The sequence below is a fragment of the Oryx dammah genome, unplaced genomic scaffold (assembly GCF_014754425.2).
Source record: "Oryx dammah isolate SB20612 unplaced genomic scaffold, SCBI_Odam_1.1 HiC_scaffold_17, whole genome shotgun sequence".
In the NCBI taxonomy this organism is placed as follows: Eukaryota; Metazoa; Chordata; class Mammalia; order Artiodactyla; family Bovidae; genus Oryx; species Oryx dammah.
The window spans coordinates 55,743,063-55,768,586 of NW_024070201.1; the positions used below are offsets into that span (position 1 = coordinate 55,743,063).

At 37.8% G+C, this 25,524-nt stretch overlaps 1 protein-coding gene across 1 annotated transcript in view; it reads right to left on the reverse strand.

The window, feature by feature from the left end:
* Positions 1–25,524, reverse strand: part of CCDC34 (coiled-coil domain containing 34) — a 45,054-nt gene that overhangs the window by 13,869 nt on the left and 5,661 nt on the right. Inside the window, exons 2-3 of the mRNA XM_040258915.1 lie at positions 25,303–25,438; positions 5,638–5,745 (exon numbers count right to left, since the gene is read on the reverse strand). Coding sequence (XP_040114849.1) covers positions 5,638–5,745; positions 25,303–25,438 — 244 coding nt within the window. The remainder of the gene's footprint in view (positions 1–5,637; positions 5,746–25,302; positions 25,439–25,524) is intronic.

Here is a 25,524-nt window from a genome sequence, read left to right on the forward strand (position 1 = left end):
TTGTATGTCTGAGGTCTTCTGCTGGCATTCACTAGATGTTCTGTGTAAATCATTCCACTTACTGATATGTTAATGTTTTTGTGAGAGTAGGTGAGCTCCCCTACTACTCCTCCACAATCTTGATCCCCTGGCCTGATGTTGTATTTTGAGATAGGACTTTTAAGTCACTCAATCTGTGGTAGCCCCAGTAGACTAATAGAATAAACTTATGAAAAGATGCTAAATATCATTAGATCTCAGGAAAATGGAAATTAAAACAATGACATACTGCTGCTACTTAGCCAGTCATGTCTGACTCTCTGTGTTCCTATGAAGGCCGCCAGGCTCCTCTGCCCATGGAATTTTCCAGGTAAGAACACGAGTGGAGTGCCATTTGTTACTCCAGGGGATCTTCCCGACCAGGGATTGAACCTGCATTTCCTGCACTTGCAGACAGATTCTTTACCACTAGTGCCTCCTGGGAAGCCCAGTGACATACTACATGTAACAGAATGATTTAAAATGAGAAAGACTGAAAATCTGGCAAGGATATGGTACACTTGGAACTGTCAGATATTAGTGGCAGGAATATAAAATGGCAGAAGCACTTTATAAGAAATTGCCAATTTTTTTCTTTTTAAACCTAAAAACCTACCATACAACCCAGCAATTCAATTCCTAGGGATCTACCCAGGAGAAATGAAAGCAAGTATCAACAAAAAGACTTGTACATAAGTGGTCACAGAATTTTACTCATATCTCCAAACTGGAAACAACCTAATTATCCATCAACTAGTGAATGGATACATAATTTGCGATACTGAGCAATAAAAAGGAACAATCTTAATACAAGAAATATTAGCAATTTTTAAAAACAAAGTAGCTTGGGACTACCCTGGTGGTACAGTGGATAAGAATCTGCCTGCCAATGCAGGGGACACAGGTTTGATCCCTAGTCCGGGAGGATTCCACTTGCAGAGAAGTAACTAAGCCCATGAGCCACAACTACTGAGCCTGCGCTCTAGGGCCCATGAGCCACAACTACTGAGCCCACTCGCCCTAGAGCCCATGTTCCGCACTAAGAGAAGCCACGGCAATGAGAAGCCCACGCACTGCAGCAGACAGCAGCCCCTGCTTGCCACAACTAGAGACCGCTCGTGCACAGCAACAAAGGCAGAACACAGCCAAAAATAAAAATATTTTTTTAAAAAAAGTAGCCTAATGCTAAGGAATATACATTTAGTGATTCTATCTGAAATTCTAGAAAAGGCAAATCTTATCTATAGGAACAGAAAGCAGACCGATGGCATCCTTGGAGCTGGGGTTAGGTGGGGGGTAGGAAGCAGGAGTTAAATGCAAAGGAGCACAAGGGAGCTTTTTGGAGTGAAGAAAGAGTTCTCTCTTGTGACTGAGGTGCCCTATCTTGTCACACCTCATCAAACTTAAAATAGGTGTATTTTATTGTATGTAAAATATAGCTCAATGAAATTGATTTTAAAACATCAGACAGGCTCTCTGCCACATTTAAACTACAGAAGAGGGAATGTAATGTCTTTAGTTAGCAAAAGGATACCAGAACAGGCACTCAGAGAGAAGTACCAAGAGGGAATAGCCAGCCACTAAGTGGCTTCAGATTTTCTGGCACTCCAGTTCTATACCACACAGAGTACAACAATAAATCTTTTTTTTTTTTTTTTTAAAGATGGTGCCTTGTGAGAACCTTTGTTTCTTCCAACTAAAGGAAACTAACAAACCTGAATTTCTATTTTGATTCCTTCAATAGTACCTGGCACATAATAAAAGTGTTGAAGGCATGAATGAGAACTGATGACAGTTATCAATCATATGCTTGTTGGCTTGAATTAATTTTTTACATTAAAAAGCGGTTCCTTGGATTAAAAAGAAAACTTTAAAAATAAATTTACTTTTAATTCTCAGTGAAGGCAAATACCCTTTTACAAAATATGTGGTAACACACAATAAAAAAACAATCTAAAAAATAAATGAGTATGGCAACACAAATATCAGAGTACCAGATGAGGTAAGCCCTTTATTTGAAAAAAGATTTACAATAAAAGAAACCAGTCACAATAAAAGAAACCAGCTTTGCTAATGGATACATAAATTCTTTTTGTCTGATTTTTTGATAGAACACAGTGAAAATGACTTAGAGAAAATAATGCCACAGATATAGCTAAAATGTGAATGAGGCTGGAGGCAGCAGAGGACCACACACCATGAAATGTAAACAGAGGAGAAAAAAGCTAGATGCCAGACAGGAAGAGAAGAACCAGAAGAGCAGTCTTTACAAATAGAGGTAAATGTAACCAAGACTGAAATAAGAAATCTGAGAGTTCTTAAAGAAAAAAAACAAGAGTATCCTAATTATTCCTTAGCATGCATAAGAATTCTACAGAATAAGTAAATTTAATTTTTATTTCTCAAGGTTCATTTTTAAACTCTTCTCAACCTTATGGGATCTTGCTTTTACGAATTAGTGATTTATGTCAGGGCAAGCCACTTCCCTCCAAAAGAAAGAAATTTTTTCCTCAAATAATTGGATTAGATCTACCACCACTAATTAAAACAGGGAATGTATCATCTCTACATTTTTAGACAAACAACAACTATGTTTGACTGGCATGGTAAAATGAGCTTAATAGAAGATAAGAGAAGCTTTTAGAGGAGAGAATATACAATACACACAAAACTGTAGCGGTCACACAGGCTTATTTTGATTTTGGCATTTATTCACAAAGAACTCTTTCTTATTGTATTATGGGATGTAGCAAACTTTAAAAAATAATTTACTTAAGTAAAGAACAAATATATTTATGGTTATAACACACACATGTCTAGCCAATTCCTTCTCACTATATTTGGATGAAGAAAGCTATGCAATCTTCAATTTACTGGGCAAGTATTTACTAGGTACTCTTATTAATACCAGTAGGCATTACATTCAACAATAGCTAGGAACCAAAAATTAGAAATAATTTAAAGGTTTTGGCTTACAATTTCAATACCTAACTGCATTCATGAAGTTGGACCTAATAATAAAAGCAGCACCATTCCAAATATGCAAAAACTCACAACAGGAAACAAAGTGACAAGATAAATATTTTTTAAATTTCTAACTTGTGATCCAATACAAGAATGTATTAAAATTCAAAGGAAGATGATACATTTATTCATTCAATAATTTATCACCTCCAAAATGCTATGTATATATGTTTGGGTGGTCCTCTCTCTGTTCGACCCACCCTGCCCTTCCCCACCTGTCTGTTCTCTCTGTATTAGGCAGCCAGTGGGAATTTGCTGTGTGATACTGGGAGCTCAACCCAGTGCTCTGTGACAACCCAGAGGGGTGGGGTTGGGGAGGAAACTAGAGGGAGGTTCACGAGGGAGGTGACATATGTATACCTGTGGCTGATTCATGTTGATGTATGGCAAAAAAAAGCATTATGTCAGAGCTTATAATAGATAAAAAGTAATACAAAAATAACTCCTTAGTTACAAAACAGACTCACAGACAGAGAAGGAACTTATGGTCCCCGGAGGGGAAGAATGTGGGGAAGGGATGTTAGGAAGTTTGGGATGGACATGTACACACTGCTATACTTTAAATGGACAGCCAACAAGGACCTACTGTATAGGGAACAGGGAACTCTGCTCAATGTTATGTGGCAGACTGGATGTGAAGGGAGTTTGGGGGAGAAGGGATACGTAAATATGTATGGTTGAGTCCCTTTGCTGTTCACCAGAAACTACCACAACACTGTTAATCAGCTATACCCCAATAAAAAATAGAAAGTTAAAAAAAGGAGGAACCAGCTAAAAAATAACTCCTATCCTGAAGGGCCTTAAAATTACATGAGAAGTTAAGACATATGCATAATAAAAGCAGCCACAAAATATATACATAACACATGGCAGTATATGATAAAGTGATGTCAATTAAACAAGGATTCAGAGAAGAAAAGAATTTCCAGTATGTGATCAGAGAATACTTCATGTAGGAAATACTTTGAGTTGGATAACAAAAGGAGGTTGAGTGAAAATCGCTCAGTCATTTCCAACTGTTTGTGACCTCTTGGACCAGGCTCCTCTGTCCACGGAATTCTCCAGGCAAGAATAGTGGAGTGGGTTGCCACTTCTACAGGGGAACTTCCCAACCCAGGGACTGAACACAGGTCTCCTACACTGCAGGCAGATTCTTTATCATCTGAGCCACCAAAGGTAGGGGGGAAAATGTGATGAGATCCCACATTGAAGAGATAATTATTTAAAAAAAAAAGGTGAGAAATAGAATAGAAATGTTCTCAAAAGTTCTTGTGAACACATATTCTATTTGTGTTCACAGATACTGATTTATCTGCCTGGGAGCACAATCCAAAGCCCAATATTTTTTTGAATTCTATTGTGTATTTTAAAAATACTATAAAATTTATGTTCTATACTATTAAATATCTGTGCTTGCATTAGCATAAAAATAACATTTTTCTTCTCAATATTTTCCAGCAAAACTAATACACCAAGAAGATGGGCCATGCTTATCCTGAATGTGCCCCCCAAAGATGCCAGTCAGAGGCTGATAGTGTGGAAGGAAGAATAGCACAGGTGAAGGAGACATGGTTCAGAGAGCAGAAGGTATTTAACCAGCCAGGCCACAATAGTTCAAGTGTTATTCAGAGGAGAGTAGGGAATGACAAAAGATGTATTTGTGAACTGAGGAATGACATTTGGCTTTTTGGCAAGACTTCTCTGGCAAGGATACAGAGGATGAAGTCAAATCTTGGGTGGCTTTTAAGCATCAAGATACTGATTTATCTGCTGGATAACTGAACAAAGAGGCACAAACTCCTGCCCTTATGGGGCTTACATTCCAGTATGGGAAATAAACAATGAAGTGAAGTCTCAGTCATATCCGAATCTGAGACACCAGGGACTGTAGCCCACAGGCTCCTCTGTCCATGGAATCTTCAGGCAAGAATACTGGAGTGGGTAGCCGTTCCCTTCTCCAGGGGATCTTCCTGACTCAGGGATCCAACCCAAGTCTCTTGCATTGTGGGCAGATTCATTACCATCTGAGCCACAAGGGAAGCAAATGAACAATAAATAAACTGAAAAATATAATGAGTCCAAACAAGAAGAAAGCACAAACAGGAGAGAGGTGATCATTAAAGGAAAGGCATGGACAATTAGAAACAAGAGAATTCCAATTACGTCTTGGTGACTGAGAAATTACACCAAGATCAGAAATCAAGGAGTCAGGACGATGGTTCTGTCAGAGGAGAATGGATAAAAATGGGTTGTTTTAGATTTGCAGCCCAGAGGTGCCTACCTAATGAAGAAACAAAAATCCAAGGCTCTCGGAGGTCAGGTCTGGAGATAACAGACTTCATGACTACCTGCAACCACATCCAAATGGAAGCCACATGAAGGAAAAGGGAGAGAGAGCAGAGAGCAAAGGACAAAAGATCTGACACATGTCCCTTGGTGGGGAGAGGGCTGGGGTGGGAAGGAGAGGGGGCAGAAACTAGGTCAGAAAAGAAAAAAATCTAAGAGAAAACGAGAAACACATAGGTAATGACTAGGAGTAACAGGATGAAGACTATAAATGAGATGCAATATGTGTGTGCGCTTTTTTCTCCTTACCTGTTCATTCTTTTTCTGAACCCATTCCTTGTGCTTTTCTTCAGCAATTATCTTTCTCTTTTCACGGTCTTCCACTTCTTTCTTTTTTTCTAGCTGTTGATTTAATTCCTATAGATTTTATTCAAACAAAAGGAAACATTTAATAGAAGTATTCAACTTTGCATATTAAAAATAAAAGTCTGAGGTTAACCAAATTAAACAAGAATATAGTTTCCTTTATAGAAATACGCCATTAGTGACAATAACTTAAGTAACTAGTTTATGATGAAAGGAAAGCACTGGTAAAAAGTATAAGTCATTTTTTAGAAATGCAAATAATTGCTTGGCAGCAAAACACTAGTTTCTTAGACTAAACTTCAGCTAAATTACCCTCATTGAAATCAACTTTCCCACACATAAATTTTGGCATCATTTTATGCTACTGGCAGAAGCTCAAGAGAATTGCAACTTTTTTACAGTTATAAAAAGCTTCTAGATTCTTGATGAAGATAAAGGATAGGAATTAAATAATCCCTAAATTAAACTTTTAATTCAGAGTTATGCCAAAGAAGAAATGTAAAGAAGCCATTCAATTTTTTAAAGGGAGTGAAAAAAAGGATCCAGATTTTCGTTCATTGATTTTATAGCTGTTGGAGTGTAAAACAAAACCACATTCATATCCTAGATTATTTAACTGCATTGCTGTCACTCGAATCTACACGTTTGGGCATTTCCTCAGGAGAAAGAATGTGGGAAGTATGGCCAAATAAAACTACAAGCTGAATGCCACCACTCCGTCACTCATCAGTTAAATTACTGCATTAGTTGAGAATGCTGTTCAAACTAGACTCCTAGGACTCTACTACCATAATTACCGGTTATTTTGCCTCTCTCTCCTTAGATACCAGCAATTGGATACTTTTATATGTCTTTCACTGGACCTCGCTCCCCATCCCCATGCCTCCCTTTCCCAAGGACCTACCTACCTCAGCAATGGGTGGCAGTGGGAAGGACAATTTTTCAACTCTCAGGCAATTCCAGTGTATTAAATGAAATGAAGATAAAACCTGACACCAAGAACATATCTCACGCATTTTAGAATAACTGGTCTCAGGAGAACAACTGGTCTCAGGATACCTGTCTTCCATGATCTCTCATCCCCAAATCCTTCAGCATAGGTAACAACTGTCCTCACTCATTCAGTCTTCCAACTTTTCAAGACTGTACTCCCCTACCCTCCAGGTAAAATATCCACCTTGGTTTTTAAAGGATTCTTCATTACCTCTGCGGCTGCTATCCCTTGATTATTCACTTATTTATTTATTTTTTTAATGGAGCACCTACTATAAAGATAGCAGGGATGAAATCCCAGAAGTCCTGACCTAATCTGATTCTGTATACACAAAAGAATTAAGTGCTGTGTTGTGAGGTACTGTGTAGAATAAGAGCTCAGAAAAGGAAAAGGAAGATGAGAGGAGAGAGTATGGTCCAAAGTAGTAAAAGAAAAAAAAAAAAAAAAAGCACCATGAGAGGAACAATGAGGAAATAGCTTGACTACAAGGGGGAGGAGTAAAGACTAGAAAGTCAGAGTGTGGTATTACTACTAACTAGACAGGAAAAGGTCTTTTGAGGCAGGCAGAGTAAAGAAAACACTGTGGAGCAGGAATACTTCTCAAAGGGAATGACTCAGAACTCTCACTGATAAAGGCTGAAAACTGCATTTGAAGGGGTCGGAACTATTCTGAGGGAGACAGACTAGGAGGCTGCCACAGTACATGAGTCAGAAGGAGGTATATAGGAGTCTGGACTTGGGTCAGGAAATAAGGGAGGGATATACTTCTATGTGTATGACAAGCCAGATATAGATTTGACAACCACATTTTCCAAAAAAGTCTTAAATTTTATCGTCAAGAAAAGTAATGATTTAAATATACAACTAAAAACAGGGTTGATTACTTTTCAGAACCTTTTCAGATTCTTCATATAATTAAGCTCAAAAGTAAGGGAAAAAAATCAGACTTTGTATTCTGATTTTACGGTTCACAAATTCTAATGTTGATGTAAGAATTAAAGATGAAGGAAGGGTCAAAAGTATCTAGAAAATGCTGCCATTGACCCAAACAGTGCTCTAATCTCAGAGTGTCTGTTCAAGTAATTTGCCACCTCAGAATACACATCACATTCTGAGAAACAACCCTCCTTCCAAGGCTGGCCCCTCTCAGAATTTCCCACCCTAAATGCCTCCATCTGTTTACCACCAAAGCAAGTTTCTACCAGACACTGCTGGAGCCTTCTCTTGTAAGGCCCTATGTCGTCTTCTGGTACACCACTGAATTTCAACAGAATTATACATCTTCCCACAGAGTAAACACTTGATTACAGGAAACCAAAATCCAAAGAGGATCCTAAACATGGACTTTTTATTTCAATAACTTTTGCCGACTAAGGTAACAATCAGAAAAACTGAGTTTCTGAGTCTCACCAACTCTATATCCTGCTCTTTTCCTTCATTAAGCACTGATGAATAAAAGGCAAAAGCAAGATGGTGGGAAAAAAACAAACAAACCTGGATTATTCACAAATTAGATAACTTTTATAGTTTAGAATAGACTGTACTAAAATGGTAAAGCAAATGTTAAAAACAAAAATTATCCAAAGGCCATAAAGAATTTCGGTCAGTCTGGTAAATAATTTTTTTTAATAATAAAAATTTAAGTAAAATTTATATACCCTACAAAAATATACTAGTTTTTCACAATACTAATGTTAAATATTTACTATTTTTATCACTTCAACAGTTACAAATATAAAAAAAACTATAAACATAATTTTGATGTGTTAATCTTACAGGGACATGCAAAACAAATCAAAATGCTGCTAAAATCAAATTTATGAAAGGTGATGAACTTTTTAATGATTTAACTACCTTTAAATTTTAAGATTTCAAGGAAGAATATATGAAAGCCAGTGTACACTTAAAATTAAACACTGAGTCTGACCTATTTATTTCTAAAATGCGCCTTGGTACTGTGGAAAAAATATTTATTAAGTTGGAAGTCAAAAGAACCAGGATCCAGTCCCAGCTTTGTCACTAACTGAAACATTGGCAAAGCTACTCTCTGGCCTTCATCTTTTATTAGGGATCTGAGATGAATTGTTCCTTGTGGTTAAAAATCTGAGATTTTAATGATATGATTTATAAATAAATCAGAGACTACAGTAAATAAGAACAGAAAAGTAAGGAAAGCATGACTTAGAAAATTAAAACAAAAGGAAAGGCATGAAAAAAAAATGTGAATACCACAATAGATCAAAATAAGTTTATACCAAAGTAAGTATCTGTATGTTATGATGTCTCTGGGATGACTGATACAGTTAAGATTCATGCTAACATACTTGAACTGCTTCAGAATTACAACTAACTTTTACAAAGTGATTTCTGTATATTAGGCCACATCCTGCTGTTCACTTAGTTCCCAAAACACTATGAGGTAAATGTCACTCTCCCCTTTCACTGATAACCCAGCAGAGAGAGGCTAAAGATCCAAGATCTTAGTTTTGAATCCAGGATGTACGACTCAAGAATTTATGCTTTTAACCACTCTAATATTGTCTAACATCTGGCTTATAGATGAAGAGACTGGGGCTCAAAGAAGTAACTTTTCCAAGATCACAGATTTAGAACAGCAAGACTAGAATTTCAGCCTAGTTCCATGTTACTCCAAAGCTCAGAGTTTCTTATAATTTCTGTAATTTAATTACATTCATTTATGGTATGCTGACTCTAAAAATGGCTTGAAGTGACCCTCCTTTTCTTAGGATAACAAGTGACTTTTAATGAGGCTGGAGATAAAGCTAAATAATATAAACTGGGCTCCACAATACCACTGATTCACTAGATCAGTGTTTTGCAAAACTGTGATTCTACAATTAATGCATGGGTTATGACTAGCTTTAAAAAAAATTAGAATATTTCCAAGTTCTCCACAAAGTTAAGATATTTCATATATATACATAAGTGTGTATATATGTATGCATTTGTGTGAAATGAAAAGCAGATTTCTCAGTGTGAACAATTATTTAGAAAGGTACGAAATTAAATAATTCCAGTAGTCATGTATAGATGTGAGAGTTGGACCATAAAGAAGGCTGAGTGCCAAAGAACTGATGCTTTTGAACTGTGGTGCTGGAGAAGGCTTGTGAGAGTCCCTTGGACAGCAAGGAGATCAAACTAGTCAATTCCAAAGGAAATCAAGTCCTAAATATTCACTGGAAGGACTGATGCTGAAGCTGAAACTCTAATACTTTGGCCACCTGATGCGAAGAGCCAATTCATTGGAAAAGACCCTGATGCTGGGAGAAACTGAGGGCAAGAGAGAAGGCAGCAACAGAGGATGAGATGGTTGGATGGCATCACTGACTCAATGGACATGAGTCTGAGCAAACTCAAGGAGAGTGAGGACAGAAGAAGCCCAGCATGCTGCAGTTCATGGGAACACAAAGAGTAGGACTTAGCAACTGAACAACAACAAACTAAACAATGGAATCAGTAATGTTAACACTTAAGATTGAAGGAAGAAAATTAAGCATCTGGGGCCTTAACAACAAATGAATTCTGAAAATAAATGAAAAAGCATTAAGAAGGCTATGACTGAAGAGAGTGCGCAAGATGATGGAGTAGAAAGGCCCTGGGCTCACCTTTTCTCATGAAGTGAAGTGAAGTGAAGTCTCTCAGTCGTGTCCGACTCTTTGTGACCCGTGGACTGTAGCCCACCAAGCTCCTCCGTCCATGGGATTCTCCAGGCAAGAATACTGGAGTGGGTTGCCATTTCCTTCTCCAGGGGATCTTCCTGACTCAGGGATCGAACCCAGGTCTCCCACATTGCAGGCAAATGCTTTTACCTCTGCACCACCAGTACACCCAAAACTCATATTGCCCCTGAGGATGGGCAACCCACGAAGTAGAGAATAAGTATACTGCAGAGGCTCTCTCACAGGAATGAGAGTTCTGAGCCCCATGTAAGCCTTGCAGTCCAGCACTAGGAAAACAAGTGCCGAGAGCATTTGGCTTTCAAGGTCAGTGGGCTTACTTGCAGGAGCCCCACAGAACTGAGGGAAAAGAGATTTCCTTTTTAAAGGGCACATACAAAATATCATGTACAATGGAACCCAGGGCAAAAGCAGTAATCTGAAATTAGCTTGGGCCAGACCTACCTACCGGTCTTGGAGAGTCCTCTAGGCAGGCATGAGGTGGCTGTGACTCACCCTAGGGACATGGACACTGGTGACAGGCATAGCTGGGGCATTCAGCTGCATGAGCTGATGGTGGCTGCCATCTTGGCTCACTATCGCCAAGACCTGGACCCACCCAACAGTTTGTAGGATGCCTTAGGCCAAACTAACTGAACAGAGACACAGCCTCACCCATAAACAGGCTGCTTAAAGACTTCCTGAGCTCACAGTCACCACCAGACAAGGCCCTAAACATAGATTTCCTCACCAGGGTGCCAAGAGCCAGGTTTGGGCCCTTTGCACTGGGAAGCTCACACAAGCCTCTCGACCACCAGGAGGGCAGACACCAGAAGCAAAAAACTATAATACTACAGCTTGCACACTGAGTCCAACAACAGCAGGTCAGACCCTACCCTGGGACCAGCTGGGCACTGGCCCTGGCCACTAGCAGGCCAGCAACCTTTGGGACACCCAGGACCCATATCCAACTGTGTCAGGAACCAGCCTCCAACACCAATCATCTAAAAGAGCTCTGGGATCCCTGGGCCCTAGACTAGGCCCTAGAACACAGCTCTGCCTGCCAGTGGTCCTGTACTAACCCCAGGATCTGGCCTCACCTGCCAATAGGTGGGCAAGAGCCCCAGAGTCTGCAGGATACTATCTCTAGCCAACAGTGAGCCAGCACTACCCCCAGAACTCCCTAGGGTTCTGCAACAGCTGCCTCATGACCAGCTGACACTAACGAGTAGCCAGCAGCATTCACACAAGGCAGTGCCTGGCAACCAACTAGACTAGCAGCCAACCAGGCCTACCAGACCACTCACAGTTAGCCTGCCACAACAGAAGGGCCTATGCAGGTATATGGCTTAGGTAACAAGAGGAGAGGGCACTGCTGGAACATGAAAGACATCCCCTACAGAAGGCCACTACTCCAAAGTCCAGAAAGGTAACAAAGCTGCCACACACACAAAAACACAAATACCAACACAGACAAAATGAGACACCACAGGAATATGTTCCAGATGAAGGAAAAAGATAAAACCCCAAAAGAAGAACTAAGTGAAGAGGAGACCAGTGATCTACCTGAGAAAAAGTTCACAGTAGGATCGTAAAGAGGAGGGAAAGAATTGGGAAGAAAATGGATGCACAGAGGGAGAGAGAAGTCAGAATTTTTTTAACAAAGAGAAAATATAAAGAACAGCTGAACAGAGATGAAGAATACAATAATTGAAATAAAAAATACACTAGAAGGAATCAACAGTACTCTAAATGATATGGAAAAATGAATTGGTGAGCTGGAAGACTGAATAGTGAAAATCACTGCCACTAAACAGACATCTGGGACAACATCAAGCATACAATTACTCATATTATAGGGATCACTGGAGGATAAGATAGAAAGGGCCAGAGAAAATATTTGAAGATGTAATAGCTGAAAAATTCCCTAACCTCAGAAAGAAAAATGTCATGCAAGCCCAGAAAGTGCAGAGTTGTCCCATACAGGATAAACCTAGAGGAACACACCAAAACACATTGTAACCAAAACACCAAATATTAAAGATAGAATATTAAAAGTAGCAAATAACATACAAAGGAACTCCTATAAGGCTCTCAGCTGTGTTTTCAGCAGAAATTCTGCAGGCCAGAAGGGAGTGTCATGATATATTTAAAGTAATGAAAGGGGAAAACCTACAATCAAGAATGCTATATCCAGCAAAGCTCTCATTCAGATAAGATGGCAAAATCAAATCTTTTCAGTCCAGCAAAAGTTAAGAGAATTCAGCACTACCAAACCAGCATTACAACAAATGTTAAAGAAACTTCTCCAGAAAAAAAAGAAAAGGCCACTACTAGAATCAAGAAAATTACAAAATGAAAAGCCTCATTGGGAAAGACAAACATATAGTAAAGATAAGAATCCATTCACAAAGTTAGTAGTGAGGTTACAAGACAGGAGTAATAAAGTTATCTGTATCCACAATAAGCAGTTAAGGGATACAAAAAACAATTAGATGTAAAATATTACATCAACAACCGTAATCATGAGGGAAGAGTATAAATGCAGGGTTTTTTAAATGCATTTGAAATTAAGAATTCAGTAACTTAAAAAAGACTGCTATATAAAAACATCATGGTAACTGCAAACCAAAAATGCATAATAGATATACACGCAAGAAATAAGATGGAATTTCAAACAAAACACTAAAAACAGTCATCAAATCACAAGAAAAGGGGGAAAAAGACCTACAAAAACAAAAACAATGAACAAAATGGCAATAAAAACATATATATCAATAGTTACCTTAAATGTAAGTGGATAAAATGCTTCAACCAAAAGACACACAGTGGCTCAATGGATACAAAAACAAGAAGCAAAGGTATGATGCCTACAAAATACTCATTTCAGAATCAGAGACGCACACAGACTGAAAGTGAGGGAATGGAAAAACATATTCTGTGCAAATGGACATCAAAAGAGAGCCAGAGTAGCAATACTCATATCAGACAAAACAGGCTTTAAAATTAAAGACTCAAAGAACGATACTACAAAAGACAAAGGATACTACATTATAATCAAGGGATCAATCCCAGAAGTAAGATATAACAATGGAAAATACATATGCACCCAAAATAGGTGCACCTGAACACATAAGGCAACCATTAATAGCTATAAAAGGAGAAGTCAACAGTAACACAATAATAGTGGGGACTTTGAAACTCCACCTCTATCACTGGACAGATCATCCAGACAGAAAATCAATAAGGACACACAGACCATTAAAGATATATTAGACCAGACAGCCTTAATTGATATTTATAAAACATTCCTATGAGAGCGTCAGACTACACATTCTTCTCAAGGGCACATGGAATATTCTCCAGGGTAGAATACATGCTAGTCCAAAAAGCAAACCTCAGTAAGTTTAAGAAAACTGAAATCATATCAAGCATTTTTTCTAGCCACAACACTAAGAGATTAGAAATCAACTATAGGAAAGAAACTGTAAAAAAACACATATATGTGAAGCCTAACAACATGTTACTAAACAACTAATGAATCACTGAATGAATAAAAGAGGAAATCAGGGAGAAAAAAAAATAGAGACAAACAGAAACAAACACATGATGATCCAAAACCTCTGAAGCTTTGTGCCGTAACAAAAGCAGTTGTAAGAGGAAAATTCATAGCAATACAACTGTACCTTGGGAAACAAGAAAAATCTCAAACAACCTAACCTTACACCTAAAGCAACTTGAGAAAGAACAACAAACAAAACACAAAGGAAAGAAATTAAATAGATCAGAATAGAAATAAATGAAATAAACATGAAGAAATCAATTTAAAAAAAGATCAATGAAACTAAAAGTTGGTTCTTTGAAAAGATAAAATTGATTTAGCCAGACTCATCAAGAAAAATGAGAGGGATTTCCCTGGTGATCCAGCAGCAAAGACTCCGCACTCCCAAAACAGGCAGACTTGCTGGGGGAACTAGATTCCACACATTGAGTTTATATGCCACAACTAAAGAGTTTGCATACCACAACTAAAGATCCTGTATACTGAAATAAAGACCTGGCATGCTGAACTGAACTGATGCTGAAATAGATAAATATTTTTTAAGAAGAAAAAAGAAAAAAAAGAGGGCTGAAGTCAATAAAATTAGAAAAGAAAAAGAAGTCACAACTGACAATACAGAAATATAAAGGATCACAAGAGACTACTATAAGCAACTATATGTCAATAAAATGGACAACCTAGAAGAAACGGACAAATTCTTAGGTACAATCTTGCAAGACTAAACCAGAAGAAATAAACAACATGAACAGATCAATCACAAGTACTGAAATTGAAACCATGATTTAAAAACTCCCAACAAACAAAAGTCTAGACAAGATGAATTCACAGGTGAATTCTTTAGTATTAAACATTTGTGGTTGTTTAGTCATTAAGTCATGTCCACCTCTTTTGTGACCACATGGACTGTAGTCCACCAGGCTCCTCTATCCATGGGATTTCTCAGGCAAGAAAATACTGGAGTGGGTTGCCATTTCCTTCTCCAGAGGATCTTCCCAACACAGGGGTCAAATCCAAGTCTCCTGCATTGGCAGGCAGATTCTTTACCACTGAGCAAACATGTAAAAAAAGAGTTAAACTGATGCTTCTCAAACTATTCCAAAAAAACTGAAGACGAAGGAACTCTCCCAAACTCATTCTATGAGGCCACAGAATAACAAACCTAGACAAAGATACCACCAAAAAATAAATTACAGGCCAATATCATTGATGAACATAGGTGCAAAATCCTCATCAAAATATAAGCAAACCAAATCCAGCAATACATTAAAAGGATCATGCACCATGATCAAGTGAGATTATCCCAGAGATACAAGAATTTTTCAATAACTGCAAATAGTGTGATACACTACATTAACAAATTGAAAACTAACAACCATATTATCATCTTAATGCTGGTGCTGCTGCTGCTGCTGAGTCGCTTCAGTCCTGTCTGACTCTGTGCGACCCCATAGACGGCAGCCCACCAGGCTCCTCTGTCCATGGGATTCTCCTGGCAAGAGTACTGGAGTAGGTGCTTCTTAATAGACACAGAAAAATAATTTGATAAAATTCAACATTCATTTATGAATAAAAAAAAAAAACTCTAGAAAATGTGCTTAGAGGGAACCTACCTCAACATACTAACGGTCATATATGATAAACCCACAATTAACATCATACCCAACAGCGAAAAGCTGAAAGCATTTCCTCTAAGATTAGGAACAAGATAAGAATGACCACTCTCATCACTTTTATTCAACAGAGTTTTGGAAGTCCTAGCCATAGTAATCAGAGAAGAAAAAGAAATGAATCCCAACTGGAAAAGAAGTAGTAAAGCTGTCACTGCAGACGACACAAAACTACAGAGAAAACTCTAAAGGTGCTACCTGGAAACTACTTAGAGCTCAGCAAGAAACTCAGCAAAGTTGCAGGATACAAAATTAATACACAGAAATCACTTGAATTTCTATGCACTAACAATGAACTATCAGAAAGAAAAATTCAGAAAGCAGTCCCATTTACTGTACCATCAAAAAGAAATAAAATACCTAGGAGTAAATTTTCCTAAGGAGCCAAAAGACCTTTGCTCTGAAAACTGTAAGAACCTGGTGAAAGAAATTGAAGATGACACAGAGAGGGGAAGATACAGCGAAAGTATGTTGTTGGATTGGAAGAATCTAAGAATCCAAATGTTGTTGGATTGGAAGAATTGACCAAATGTTATACTACCCAAAGCAATCCACAGATTCAATTCAATCCCTATCAAATTATCAATGATGCTGTTCACAGAATCACATCAAATAATTTTAAAATTTGTATGGAAATACAAAAGACCCGAAAGAGTCAATGAATCTTGATAAAGAAAAATGCAGCTAGAGCAATCAGGCTCCTTGACTTCAGACTATACCACAAAGTCACGGTAATAAAAGCAGTATATTACTGGAACAAAAACAGAACTACAGATCAATGGAACAGGACAGAAATCCAAGAAATAAACCCACTCACCTATGGTCAATTAATCTATGACAAAGAAAGTCTTTAATATATAACGGAGAAAAAGTCTATTCAGTAAGTGGTGGCAGGAAAACTTGACAGCTACATGTAAAAGAATGAAATTACAACAGTCTCTAACACCATATACAAAAATAAACTCAAAATGGATTAAAGACCTAAATGTAAGACTGGATACTATAAAACTCTTAGAGGAAAAGAAAGGCAGAACACTCACTGATATAAACTGCAGCAAGATTTTTTTCAATCCACCTCCTAGAATAATGAAAATAAAAACAAAAAGCAACAAAAAGCACCTAATTAAACTTAAAAGCTTTTGCACAGCAAAGGTAATCATGAACAACAAAAAACCACCCAGAATGAGAGAAAATATTTGCAAGCCAATTGACCAACAAGGGATTAATTGCCAAAATATATAAACAGCTCATCTAGCTCAATAACAAAAACTAAATAAATAAACCAGTCAAAAAAATGAGTGGAAGATCTCAATAGACATTTCTCCAAAAAAGACATACAGAAGGCCAAAAAAGCACATGAAAAGATATTCAGCATTACTAATTATTAGAGACATGCAAAATCAAAGCTACAATGAGGTATCACCTAAAACCAGTCGGAATGGCCATCATCAACAGGCTGATGCATCATCAATAAATGCTGAAGAGGGTGTGGAGAAAAGGAAACCCTCCTACCCTATTGGTGGAAATGTAAATTGTATGGAGGTTTCTTAAAAAAACACAAACAGTATGGAGGTTTCTTAAAAAATAAAAATATAAGCATGTGACCATTGTCGGGCATATAATCAGGGAAAACCATAATTTACAAAGATACTTGCACCCCAGTGTTCACTGCAGCACTATTTACAATAGGCAAAACACGGAAGCAACCTAAATGCCCATTGACAAATGCTGCTGCTGCTGCTAAGTCGCTTCAGTTGTGTCTGACTCTGTGCAACCCCATAGATAGCATCCCACCAGGATCCCCCATCCCTGGGATTCTCCAGGCAAGAACACTGGAGTGGGTTGCCATTTCATTCTCCAATGCATGAAAGTAAAGAGTGAAAGTGAAGTCGCTCAGTCATGTCCAACTCTTAGCGACCCCATGGACTGCAGCCTACCAGGCTCCTCCGTCCATGGGATTTTCCAGGCAAGAGTACTGGAGGAGGGTGCCATTGCCTTCTCCGCCACTGACAAATGAATGGATAAAAAAAGAAGTAGTACATATACACAATGGGATATTACTCAGCTACATAAAAGAATGAAATAATGCCATTTGAAGCAACATGGATGAACCTAGAGATTATAATTCCAAGTGAAGCAAGTTAGACTGAGAAAGACAAATATATGATATCACTTATATGTGGAATCTAATAAAAAAGATGATACAAATGAACTTATTTACAAAACAGAAACAGATTCACAGTCTTTTGAAAACAAACTTATGGTTACCAAAAGGGAAAGAATAGGGGGAGGGATAAATTAGGAGACTGGGGTTAACAGTCTCCTAATATATATACACACTAGAATATTCAAAATAGCTATCAACAAGCACCTACTGTATAGCACAGGGAAATTCACCCAAAACTGTGTAATAATTTATATGGGAAAGAATCAGAAAGAGAATGGATATATAGTATAACTAAACCACTTTGCTGTACACTTGAAATTAACACAACATTGTAAATTAATGATACCCCATAAAAATAAAGATTAAATTAAAAATTAAGGATCATAATCAAGTAATACTTTCCCCAGCTATCTAAGGACTTTTTAATATCCACAAATCAATTTGATATGCCCTACTAACATATTAAATGATAAAAGCTTTATGATCATCTCAGTAGAAGAAGAAAAAGCTTCCAATTAAATAAAACATCCTCTTATAAAACAAAACAAAAAAAACTCTCTAGAAACTGGGCATGGAGGGAATATACCTTCAACATAATAAAGGCCATGTATGATAAACCCTTTCATCAAGAGCCTCTTAATGAAAGTGAAAGGGGAGAGTGGAAAAGTTGGCTTAAAACTCAACATTCAAAAAACAAAGATGGCAGCATCTGGGCCCATCACGTCATGGCAAATAGTTGGGCAAACAATGGAAACAGTGACAGCCTTTATTTTGGGGGGCTTCAAAATCACTGCAGATGGTGACTGCACCTATGAAATTAAAAGACGCTTGCTCCCTGGAAGAAAAGCTATGACCAACCTAGACAGCATATTAAAAAGCAGAGACATTACTTTGCCAACAAAGGTCCATCTAGTCAAAGCTATGGTTTTTCCAGTAGTTATGTATAGATGTAAGAGTTGGACCATACAGAAAGCTGAATGCCAAAGAATTGATGCTTTTGAATTGTGGTGTTGGCGAAGACTCTCGAGAGTCCTTGTACTGCAAGGAGTCCAACCAGTGCATCCTAAAGGAAATCAGTCCTGAATATTCATTGGAAGGACTGATGCTAAAACTGAAACTCCAATACTTTGGCCACCTGATGCAAAGAACCAACTCATTGGAAAAAACCCTGATGCTGGGAAGGAATGAAGGCGAGAGAAGGGGATGCCAGAGGATGAGATGGTTGGATGGTATCAGCAACTCAATGGACATGAGTTTGAGCAAGCTCTGGGAGTTGGTGATGGACAGGGAAGCCTGGCATGCTGCAGTACATGGAGTCACACAGAGTCAGACACAACTGAGCGAAGGAACTGAACTGAATGACAAACCCACAGTTAACATCATACAAAATGGTGAAGATCAGGAAGAAAACAAGGATGTCCATTCTCGCCACTTTCATTCAACACAGTTTGGAAGTCCTTGACGTAGTAATCAGACAAGAAAATGAAAGAGAAAAAAGGAAAAAGGAAAGATTTGAATTGGAAAGGAAGACATAAACTGTCACTGCAAATGGCAAGATACCATACTAGAAAACCCTCAAGATGCTATTATACCAGAAAACTACTAGAGCTCAATGAATTCAGTAAACTTGTGGACACAAAATTATTATACAAAAATTTGTTGCATGTCTATCCACAAACAAGGAATTAACAGAAAGTGGAATTAAGGAAACAATCTCACTTTCCATCTCATCAGAAAGAATAAAATACCTAGGAATAAGCCTACCTAAGGAGGCAAAAGACCTGTATTCTGAAAAGTATAAGACACTGATGAAAGATACTAAAATGACACAAACATATTGAAAAATATACTATGTTGTTTGATTGCAAGAATCAATATTGTTAAAATCACCATATTACCTTAGGGAATCTAGAGATTCAATGCAATCCCTATCAAATTACCAATGGCATTTTTCAAAGAACAACAACAAAATTAAATTTATATGAAAACACAAAAGGCCCTGAATAGCCAAAACAATATTGAGAAAAAGGAACAGAGCTCAAGGAATATGCTCCCTGATTTCTGACTATACTACAAAGCCATAGTAATCAAAAACAGTATTGCACTGGGAAAAAAACAGACTGAGATCAGGAGAACAGAATAGAGCTGAGGAATAAACCAAAATACCTAGGGTCAAATAATTTATGACAAAAGAGGGAAGACTATACAATGAAGAAGACATTTCTTCAAGAAGTGGTGCTGGGAAAACTGGATACTATCTGTAGATAAATAAAATTAGACCATTCTCTGACACTATATACAAAAATTAACTCAAAATGGATTAAAGACCTAAATGTAAAGCAAGATACTATAAAAACTCTTAAAGGAAAACGTAGGTAGAATACTCTTTGATATAAATTGCAGCAATATTTTTTTAGATCCATCTTTTACAGTAATGGAAATACTAACAAAAATGTAGTAATAAGCAAAAGCAATTGTTTAAACTTAAAACCTTTTGTACCTCAAAGGAAATCATAAACAAAATGAAAAGACAACCCACAGAATGAGAGAAAATATTTGCACCTGATACAACCAATAAGGGATTCATTTCAAAAAAATATAAAAAGCTCATACAGCTTAATATAAACAAAAAGAAACAGCCAAATCAAAAAATGGGCAGAAAATCTAAACAGACATTCTCCAAAGATATACAGATGGCCAGCAGGTACATGAAAAGATGTTCAACATCATTAAATATAGAAAAATGAAAATCAAAACAATAAGGTATAACCTCACATTGATCAGAATGGCCATCATTAAAAAGTCTACAAATAAATGCTAGAGAAGATGTGGAGAGAAAGGAACCCTTCTACACTGTTGGGGAGAATAGAATTGGTGTTCCCACTATGGAGAACAATATGGAGTTCCTTAATTAAAAATCGAGTTGCCAGCAATTCTGCTTCTGAGTATATATCCAGAAAACATGGAAACTCAAATTTGAAAAGATAACACATCCCAATGTTCACAGCAGCACTATTTACAACAGCCAAGACATGGAAGCAACCTAAACTGTTCATCAACAGATGAGTGGAAAAAGAAGATGTGGTGTGACTGTGTGTATACACACACCAAAGGGATATCACTCAGCCATAAAAATAAACAAAATAATGCAATTTGTAGCAACATGAATGGACCTAGAGATTATCACACTAAGTGAATACAGACAGACTGAGAAAGACAAATATGATACCACTTATATGCAGAATCTTGAAAAATGATACAAATGAATGTATCAGTTTGGTTAAAAGGTTTATTCAGGTTTTCCATAAAATGTTATGGAAAAATACAAATGAAATTTTTTGCCCAGCACAATATTTACAAAACAGAAAATCACAGAAAACAAATCTATAGATACCAAAGGGAAAAACAGGGGGAGGGAAAGATGTGAAGTTTAATATTAATAGGTACATACTACTATATATAAAATACATAAACAGCAAGGATTTATTATATAACAGAGGCAATTACAGGCAATATCTTAAAATAACCTAAAGGCAAAATGGTTGTCTGAGGAAGCCTTACAAATAGCTGAGAAAAGAAGAGAAGCTAAACGCAAAGGAGAAAGGGAAAGATACACACATTTGAATGCAGAGTTCCAAAGAAAAGCAAGGAGAGATAAATAAGAAAGCCTTCCTCAGTGATCAATGCAAAGATATAGAGGAAAACAACAGAATGGGAAAGACTGGAGAACTCTTCAAGAAAACTAGAGATACCAAGGGAACATTTCCTGCAAAGATGGGCACAATGAAGGATAGAAATGGTATGGACCTAACAGAAGCAGAAGATATTAAGAAGAGGTGGCAAGAATACACAGAAGAACTATACATAAAAGACCTTCATAACCACAATGGTATCACTCACCTAGAGCCAGACATCCTGGAATGCAAAGGCAAGTGGGCCTCAGGAAAGCATCACTATGAACAAAGCTAGTGGAGGTGATGGAATTCCAGTTGAGCTATTTCAAATCCTAACAGATGATGCTGTGAAAGTGCTGCACTCAATATGCCAGCAAATTTGGAAAACTCAGCAGTGGCCACAGGACTGGAAAAGGTCAGTTTCCATTCCAATCCCAAAGAAAGGCAGTACCAAAGAATGTTCAAACTACCGCACAATTTCACTCATCTCACACGCTAGTAAAGTAATGCTCAAAATTCTCCAAGACAGGCTTCAACTGTTTGTGAACAGTGAACTTCCAGATGTTCAAACTGGATTTAGAAAAGGCAGAGGAACCAGAGATCAAATTGCCAACATGTGTTGGATCACTGAAAAAGCAAGAGAGTTGCAGAAAAACATCTATTTCTACTTTACTGACTACACCAGTCTTTGACTGTGTGGAATACAACAAACTGTGGAAAATTCTTAAAGAGATGGGAATACCAGACCACCTGATCTGCCTCTTGAGAAATCTGTATGCAGGTCAAAAAGCACAGGTAGAACATGCACCAACAGGCTGGTTCCAAGTCGGGAAAGGAGTACATCAAGGCTGTGTATTGTCACCCTGTTTATTTAACTTATACGCAGAGTACATCATGAGAAATGCTGGGCTGGATGAAGCACAAGCTGGAATCAAGACTGTCGGGAGAAATGTCAATAACTTCAGATATGCAGATGACACCACCCTTATGGCAGAAAGTGAAGAGGAACTCAAAAGCCTCTTGATGAAAGTGAAAGAGGAGAGTGAAAAAGTTGGCTTAAAGCTCAAGATTCAGAAAACAAAGATCATGGCATCTGGTCCCATCACTTCATGGCAAATAGATGGGGAAGCAATGGAAACAGTGACAAACTTTATTTTCTTGGACTCCAAAATCACTGCAGATGGTGACTGCAGCCATGAAATTAAAAGATGCTTTCTCCCTGGAAGAAAAGCTATGACCGACCTAGACAGCATATTAAAAAGCAGAGACATTATTTTGCCAACAAAGGTTCATCTAGTCAAAGCTATGGTTTTTCCAGTAGTCATGTACGGATATGAGAGTTGGACTGTAAAGAAAGCCGAGAGCTGAAGAATTGATGCTTTTGAACTGTGGTGTTGGAGAAGACTCTTGAGAGTCCCTTGGACTGTAGGAGATCAAACCAGTCCATCCTAAAGGAAATCAGTCCTGAAGATTCATTGGAAGGGCTGATGTTGAAGCTGAAACTCCAATACTTTGGCTATCTGATGCAAAGAACTAACTCATTGGAAAAGACCCTGATACTGGGAAAGAATGAAGGTGCGGGGAGAAGGGGATGCCAGAGGATGAGATGGTTGGATGGCATCACTGACTCAATGGACATGAGTTTGAGTAATTTCTGGGAGTTGGTGATAGATAGGGAAGCCTGGCGTCCTGCAGTCCATGGGGTCATACAGAGTTGGACCTGATTGAGCAACTGAATGGAAGTGAAAACAGAAAAGAATCTAAAAATGTATATGTACATATGTGTGTGTTTGTGTGTGAGTTGGTGATGGACAGGGAAGCCCGGTGTGCTGCAGTACATGGGGTCACACACAGTCAGACATGACTGAGCAATTGAACTGAAGCGAAAACAGAAAAAAATTTAAAAATGTGTGTGTGTGTGGGTGTCACTCCAGTATTCTTGCCTGAAAAATCCCGTGCAGGGGATGCAGGAGACATGGGTCTGATCCTCGGGTCAGGAAGATATCCTGGAGGAGGAAATGGCAACTCACTCCAGTATTCTTGCCTGAAAAATCCCGTGGACAGAGGAGCCTGGCATGTTACAGCTCATGGGGTCACAAAGAGTCAAATACCACTGAGCAACTGAGCACACACGCAGGCATATATGTATAAACTGAATCAGCTTGTTATATATCTGAAACTAACACAACATTGTAAATGAACTATATTTCAATTTAAAAGATGGAAAAAAGACTGTGACTAGCAATGATATCAATAACAATACCAATAAAATCACTAGCTATCCTTACACTTTGTCTCATTTAATCCTCTAAAACACTGTGACCGAGTAGTATTATTTTATCCTTACTGTAGAGATGAGGAAATTGAAGTGTAAAAGTTTAAATAAGCCTATCTGACATGAAACCATAAGGTTTTTCTCAAGTCCTAGCCCTTCTAAGTAGAAACAAGTACTACAGTGTACTTTTCCAGGAATAAATTTGTTTTTAGAATACAAAGTATACTTCAATAGGGAAAGAGCTGAATGTACTGGTTTCTACAATTATCTGAATCATGTCAAGAACCTGGCTAGAAAGCCATCACAGAAAAAACAACTAGTTTCAAAACTGAAATGGAAAATTTACTCCGAAAAGATCATGGAGGGCAAAGCTTTAATTCCCAGGATTTTTACAGCAATAGGGATACTAATAGATTAGTTGTTGTTTTTATCACTGTGCTTTTATTTTGCGATCCCATGGGCTGTAGCCCACCAGGTTCTTTTGTCCATGGGATTTCCCAGGCAATAATACTGGAGTGGGTATTGCCATTTCCTTCTCTAGGGTATCTTCCCAATCTAGGAATTGAACCCATATCTCCTGCATTGGCAGGTGGATAAGCCACCAGCGAGCCCCTAAGAGATGAGAATAAACTTAAACACACAACAATAGTGAACTGGTTAATTATGTTCTATTATATATATGATACATTTTAAATATATTTTAATAATCAGCCATTTTTAAATGATATAAATATATTTAATGATATAGAAACATATTAATAATGTAATAGGCAAAAAAAACAGGTTACAAAAGAGTGATCGTATTTATTAAAAACAAGATATATCCCTCACCACACACATCTACCTTCTGTGTTTGGACGGAGAGAATTCAGATAACCTAGATACTGAAGGATTTAAAACTACCCAAATCTATTTGGCTGCTAGGTTCTAAATAGCAAACAGTAAGAGTTGAAAGAATGACGGATTCATGTGAAAATGTATTTTTTTGAGTTTGGAGAGGGAGAATTCAGAGAGAATTAAAAATACAAAAATGCCCAGAAGTGAGGCAGGGAGGTAAAGAGAAACCAGGAAAACCTGAAAGCCCCTCAGACTCCCTTCTCCCAGCATAAACTCAGTCTGGGGCACAAGCTCTGAATCGTATAGGCTAGACTTCCTGCCTCTACTTCAGTTTTTATTTCTCTCCTCTCTTAAAAATTTTACCAAATATATGAGGTTGACTGTACCTTAGTTAAACATACATATGGTGACACTCTGTATGAATATACTTTTGCACATATGTTTTTAAAAAACTTACAGAGAAGAAAATCTGGAAGGCTACATGCCATACTACTAACAATAGTTTTCAGGGGACCAGTTTGGAGATTTTAATTTTACTAATTATGCTTAGCTGTATTTTCCAAATGTTCTTATAATCTGAAACACATATCATTTCTCTAGTAAGCTATAAATACGGATATAGCAAACTGATACCAAAATATGCTAAAACTTTGTTGTGAGGGATAATAACATCCTGATAATAACATTCTGATTTTGACAGCAGCTCAACTTTGTGAGCTTGTGGATTAAGTAGAAAAAAGACTGTCTAGTTTTACCTCGAGAGCCTTCTGTTGCAGACGGTCACGTTCTACTTTTTCTTTGCCAACAAACCACACTTCCCACGGTGTCAGGCTGCTTTCTGGTAAGCGCACCTGCTTCTGTTCTTCTTGGTTATCTTCGGATCCAACCGTGCTATTACAAAAGAGAGGATACTACAGACCTTGCATTCAAAACTCTTTGACTTAGCAGTCAAAATGATTTAGCTGCACAATAAAAGC